At 42.7% G+C, this 6,000-nt stretch overlaps 1 protein-coding gene across 2 annotated transcripts in view; it reads right to left on the minus strand.

Annotated features, from left to right (window-relative positions):
- The window catches only part of LOC109865868 (kalirin), a 260,858-nt gene extending 258,510 nt beyond the window's left edge, over positions 1 to 2,348 (minus strand). For both annotated transcript variants that reach the window (XM_031794240.1, XM_020454357.2), the window contains exon 1: positions 1,667 to 2,348. In XM_031794240.1, the coding sequence (XP_031650100.1) occupies positions 1,667 to 1,733 (67 nt within the window). In that variant the 5' untranslated portion in view covers positions 1,734 to 2,348. The remainder of the gene's footprint in view (positions 1 to 1,666) is intronic.
- Positions 2,349 to 6,000: the final 3,652 nt, after the last annotated feature.

A 6,000-nucleotide genomic window follows, 5' to 3' on the forward strand; every position in this document is an offset into this window, starting at 1 on the left:
CCGGCGCTACTTGTTAAAAGCCAGGTGCAAGCGGGCGAAATTACCCAGCGAAGTGATTGCCATGGCTACCAATTACATGTCGAAAAGGCAGACGGAGGGAGAAATACATTTTCACCAGGCTTCTCTGATGACTTTGTGATCCTTGCAGGCGAAAGACCTAAGTCCTGTATGGGAGAAAATGCTTCTACTCCAGAAGCCACTTTACAAAGAGGGGAGAATTCAAGTTTTCATTCAATGTTAATCTACCTCTACGTTCTGAATGAGCAGGCATGGAGACTCCTGTGTGGCTCAGGACATAAACCCACTTTTAGCGCTCTTTCAGCCGGCCGTTGTGAATGGATTACAGCGCATTCAGCCACATAGCATCTTTCTCTTGTGGTAAACACCCACTCCTGGTTGGGGCTGTGGTTGAGTGGTACCTTTATGGTTTATGGTCTCTACCCCCCTGCCTGCCTGCCCCCAGGGTAGGTCCTGTCATGGTGTATCAATAGAACTATCAATGACAGACCTATTGAGAAACAGGAGCAGGTGTCCTCGCATGGTCTCCACTGCACCACCACAGAAAAGTAATATTCCTCGTCAGTGGCTTTTACTGATCTCGCCATCTGTGAGTCATTTCAATTCCATTTCGGCGTAGAGGAAGCCAGTGCTGTTGTGGTTCCGTACACCTTGACGCCAAAGGCACAATGTCTTAGGGGCTGGGGCTCCACTTTTCCACCAGCTTGTGTTTTGTCCCACTTCCTGGTTCTCATCTGCTCCCCACCCTACTAAGGAGGCTGCCTGATAGACTACAAAGAAAACGTATATATATATATATATATATATATATATATATATATATATATATATATATATATATATATATATATATATATTAATGTGAGATGAAAACTAGTGGGTGTGCTGGCAGAGCTTGGTGTGATTCCCATGCACTAGACTATATTGAGATGGAGAGGCAGGGTGTGTCCCACTTCTCCAGTAGAGCATACAGAATGTGTTTGACACACACACACACACACAGGCACAGCAGACTAGGCAGGAATACAGTCTTAGATCCTAAACCCACATGGTGCTGGGAAGGGTCTCTAAACATGACAAGTGTCAGAGTTGTTCTTTGAGAAACTGCCTTTCCCCTCTGATGGAGTCCCACAGTAACTGACAGCCACTAATTTAAGCAGTCCAGTGTTGGTTGATAGATGGCACAAGATCATCCCAAGCTGTCAACTTCTTCTGGTGACAAGTGTTTACAACACACACACACACGGCAGTATATTTTTGAGTGCGTGTGTGCGCGTTCAAGGTGGTGCAATAATGAATGTAGAAGGTAAATACGTGTCCAACAAAAGCAACAGTGTGTCCCTTATACACACACATCTGATATACGTTATAACAACAACATATCACATAATTCTACAGATATCCTCGATTCAATGTTTACACAGTGTCAATGAATAGAACATTTCTTATATTTTAGTCCTCATTAGATTTGAGAACTGGTACCTAAAGCCGAGGGACTCACGTTCTCCAACAGAGACCAATTGGGGCTACGGCAAGAGATGATTTGCCATAGGTTCAAGACAATAGCTTACCCCGTCCAGCATTGCATGTATCAAAACGTTTCACTTCACTGAAATAAAGGGTTTCAAATATTGTACTTTCATCCTACCGGTTTTGAAAAAAGCATCCGTATCTGAATCATTCGGTCCCTCCTCGGCTGCTTCAGCAGAATTCATGTTTTCCACTAGAGGATTTCAAGAGACAATGTAGCCCGAAATATATCCAGTGATTACTTTAACCAAATCAGTGCAGCGCGGGCTGGCTTCTTCATGTTCTTGAGTTCTTTGTCACAGGCGCTCGCGTTTTTCAGTCGTGGGTTTCCGTCCTTGTGCTTGGGCTGTATTTTGCGCTCTATTGTTTCACATTCAACCTCCTCCGTTCGCAGCCCCGGCGCCACAAAAGGAACCCAATGCGCGCGTGACAAAATGAAGATACCGTACGATTTCAAATGGGTTGTTCTGCTGGGGGGAAAAGAGAGGATTTACACTAAACGCCCCACGTCTTGAGTATAATATAGCCCAGAGCATCCCAAGCCTATAGCCTATAAAGTCAAGGCATCGGCATATGGTTGCATTACAACGGTTTCTTGGCAGTTCGTTCCAGTGATGTCACGAAAGCTGCATAATGAAATTGGTCTGGCTATGAAAAAAAGCATCAACATGATTTTACATATATAACCTAAGTCGTTTACAGGAAAAAAAAGTCATAATAGTACAAAGTCTGTATCTAACCCCCAAATCCCTTGCCTCCTTGTTTATTGTAAAATACGCTAATCGCGCAGATAGGAGCTGTATCAGCACAGCCTGGAACAGCAGGATGTATTCCCAACAATAGCTCAGAAGCAGACCCCTCCGCCCCTATACCCTCGCCCCCTAAACACACTCCTTTCCCTTTTCACTAGATTGCTAAGGGGAATAAACTGCTGTGGAGAAAGTTGACAAGAAGCCGCAATATATGATTTATTTTGGGATTAGACACAACCCCTTTATTCAAACCAATAGCCTATGTCTTTTCTCCCAACATAGATAGCATTTATTTATTTTTTTAAACCCTGCCAAATAGAAAGACAAGCCTTTCGCAAAAACATCTGCTAAATATGTGTATGTGACCAATACAATTTGATTTGATCATCACAATGCAGATAGGCTACTGCTCTGCAACGTGTGATTGAAGCCTACACAATTCCATGTGATAACTCCATTTATATATGTAGGGCGATAAACAACTAATGTTGGTCCATTGGCCTACCAGCTACCTCTCTCACCCCATGATTTGACAAAGCACGTCCCGTCATTCAAAAGGCACTCACTCTCCCGTTGTCCCCGTGATGCCCCCTATCGCAACATCTCATCATAGGCCTAATGAAGAGTCAATTATACATGGAAACACTTAGGAACTTTTCCCAAATCTCATTCTATTCTACTGGGTCGTTTCTTGAGAGCAGTTTCGGATCATTTTGAATTAAACATTTGTGTAGCCTTCCCTAAATATGAAAGATAACGTTCGCTGTTATTTCATTAGGCTTCTTAAAATCACAATGACATCGGATTCATTGCGGCACTGTGGTCACGCTGTTGTCTGGCCGGTAGATAGAAAGCTAAATACTCCCCTCTAGTGATAGCCTAGTTTTTCAGTAGACCACCAACAAATGTAAGACAATAGTAGCACAACGCTCCACGTCGCAATGACTTAACGCTATGTTATGTGGCTACCTACCCAGAAGGTATACATTACCAAAAACGCAGAGGAGTCAAATGTGTTTTCCTTCTTGGGATAGAGCTAAAGGAGAACAATAAATAGATAATTCTTCTTATATTGGAATGCCTGTGCTTTCTGGCAGGGGAAAAAAAAGATTGGATGGCCATCACAAGTAGGTCTAAAGTAACGAGTCGTGGAGCTTTCTTTTTCCATCAAGGCAGTCTTGAAGAACGAAAGGAGCAACTTCTTTGATTTAAATAAGACTTTATTTACTTGGCACTTCGATAGAGATATTTCAAATAGCGTGACAAATAAACGCCAACGCGTTTCTGCTTAGTAGACCTTTGAGTGGCAAGTTAACCAATCCAAAAATATGTAACATAATAATTCAATTAAATAACAGAATACAGAGATAATATATATATAATAAGAATAATAAGCAGTCAAGAGCATTGGGCCAGTAACCGAAAGGTCCTCAAGCCCATTAGGTGAAAAAATCTGTCGATGTGCACTTAAACCTAATTGCTTCTGTACATTTCTCTGAATAAGAGTGTCTGCTAAATGAATAAAATGTTTAAACTGAAAAAGTTATATAGCTAATAGACTATTATTAATAGGAGATAAAAAAAAAACATTGACACAATTATTTTGCTCTCACAGCCATGCAATCTCCATAGACAAACATTGGCAGTAGAATGGCCTTACTGAAGAGCTCAGTGACTTTCAATGTGGTACTGTCATAGGATGCCAACTTTCCAACAAGTCAGTTCGTCAAAATTCTGCCCTGGTCAACTGTAAGTGCTGTTATGGTGAAGTGGAAACGTCTAGGAGCAACAATGGCTCAGCCGTGAAGTGGTAGGCCACACAAGCTCACAGAATGGGACTGCAGAGTGCTGAAGCGCATTTGTGCGTTCAAATTGTCTGTCCTCAGTTGCAACACTCACTACCGAGTTCCAAACTGCCTCTGGAAGCAACGTCAACACAATAACTGTTCGTCGGAAGCTTAATGAAATGGGTTTCCAGCAGCCACACACAAGCCTAAGAACACCATGCGCAATGCCAAGCATCAGCTGGAGTGGTGTAAAGCTCGCCGCCATTGGACTCTGGAGCAGTGGAAACGCATTCTCTGGAGTGATGAATCACGCTTCACCATCTGGCAGTCCCGACAGACAAATCTGGGTTTGGCGGATGCCAGGAGAACGCTACCTGCCCCAATGCATAGTGTCAACTATAAAGTTTGGTGGATGAGGAATAATGGTTTTGGGTTGTTTTTCATGGTTCGGCTAGGTCCCTTAGTTCCAATGAAGAGAAATCTTAATGCTATAGCATACAATTACATTCTAGACGATTCTGTGCTTCCAACTTTGTGGCAACAGTTTGGGGAAGGCCCTTTCCCGTTTCAGCATGACAATGCCCCCATGCACAAAGTGAGGTCCATTCAGAAATGGTTTGTCGAGATCGGGGTGGAAGAAATTGATTGGCCTGCTCAGAGCCATGACCTCAAACCCATCAAATACTTTTGGAATGAATTGGAACGCTGACTGCGAGTCAGACCTAAATCGCCCAACATCAGTGCCCGACCTCACTAATGCTCTTGTTGCTGAATGGAAGCATGTTCCCACAGCAATGTTCCAACATCTAGTGGAAAGCCTTCCCAGAAGAGTGGAGGCTGTTGTAGCAGCATAGGAGGGACCAACTCCATATTAATGCCCATGATTTTGTAACGAGCAGGTGTCCACATACTTTTGGTCAGGTAGTGTACCTCCCAGTTATCTGAAAGGGGGAGCATTAGGAAGCTGGAGAATGGGTATGAATGGAAAAGCGTGAATATGCCAGAGGACATCTTGAGCCACATCCTTTCAATAGGAAAGTTTGGTGGATAAATTGAATGGAATAAATTCCCTACTTCATGTTATAGTTATCTTGGAAAGGTAAATATTAAGGCATTGTAAATGCTCATTTGATGTCATTTCATTGTAGATCATTTCTATACATAGACTATATACTGCCTCTCTCATATGACCAATATAGTATGTGTTCCTTGAGGAAGAGGTCGTCTGACTCCAATGGGACTTCCTGGAATATTTACCCTCTTATTCCATGTCTTGACAGACCCTTAAAGATGTTACACCTGCTACATACTGAACTGCGATCCCAACTGTAAGCCTCCAGATACATGTGTGTCCTTTGAAACCTTCCGTTTCTCTACACCTGCCTGCAGTTGGGAATGGGAACATCTCACAACTGCGGATTGACCGAGTTCACGGGTATCAACAACAACAAAAATAAAAGAGAACGCGTGAGTGAAAGGCATTTATGACACCTCCATAGATAGGGTTTGAAGATGTATTCAAAGCAGTGGGTCAGTGTCAAGTCACCTCACTGCTCCGAGTGAAATCCTTTTCTTGAATCATTTTGCATTCATTATAAATTCATTATTGTCTCTGTGTCCTGTTTTGTTCCTCACGGGAACAATGGTGGGGTGAAAGTGTCAGACTTCATCAACAATCGCAAATTGCATCTGGATCCCAACGACACGGTTCATCCTTACTAATCAGATCCCATTGTCGTGGAAATAACTGTTATTCTATTTTAGACTCTAGACTAGAAATCCTCTTTTCTGCTTTACGTTGACTGCTAAAGAATGTGATCTTAGACATCACAAAGAGCTTTCCAAAGAAGCCTTCAATGTGATGAGATAACAGCAATATTTTCAAATGGTGCAGTTTTGTAGGCCTACAGCCA

The sequence above is a fragment of the Oncorhynchus kisutch genome, linkage group LG2 (genome assembly GCF_002021735.2).
Source record: "Oncorhynchus kisutch isolate 150728-3 linkage group LG2, Okis_V2, whole genome shotgun sequence".
NCBI classification, from domain to species: domain Eukaryota; kingdom Metazoa; phylum Chordata; class Actinopteri; order Salmoniformes; family Salmonidae; genus Oncorhynchus; species Oncorhynchus kisutch.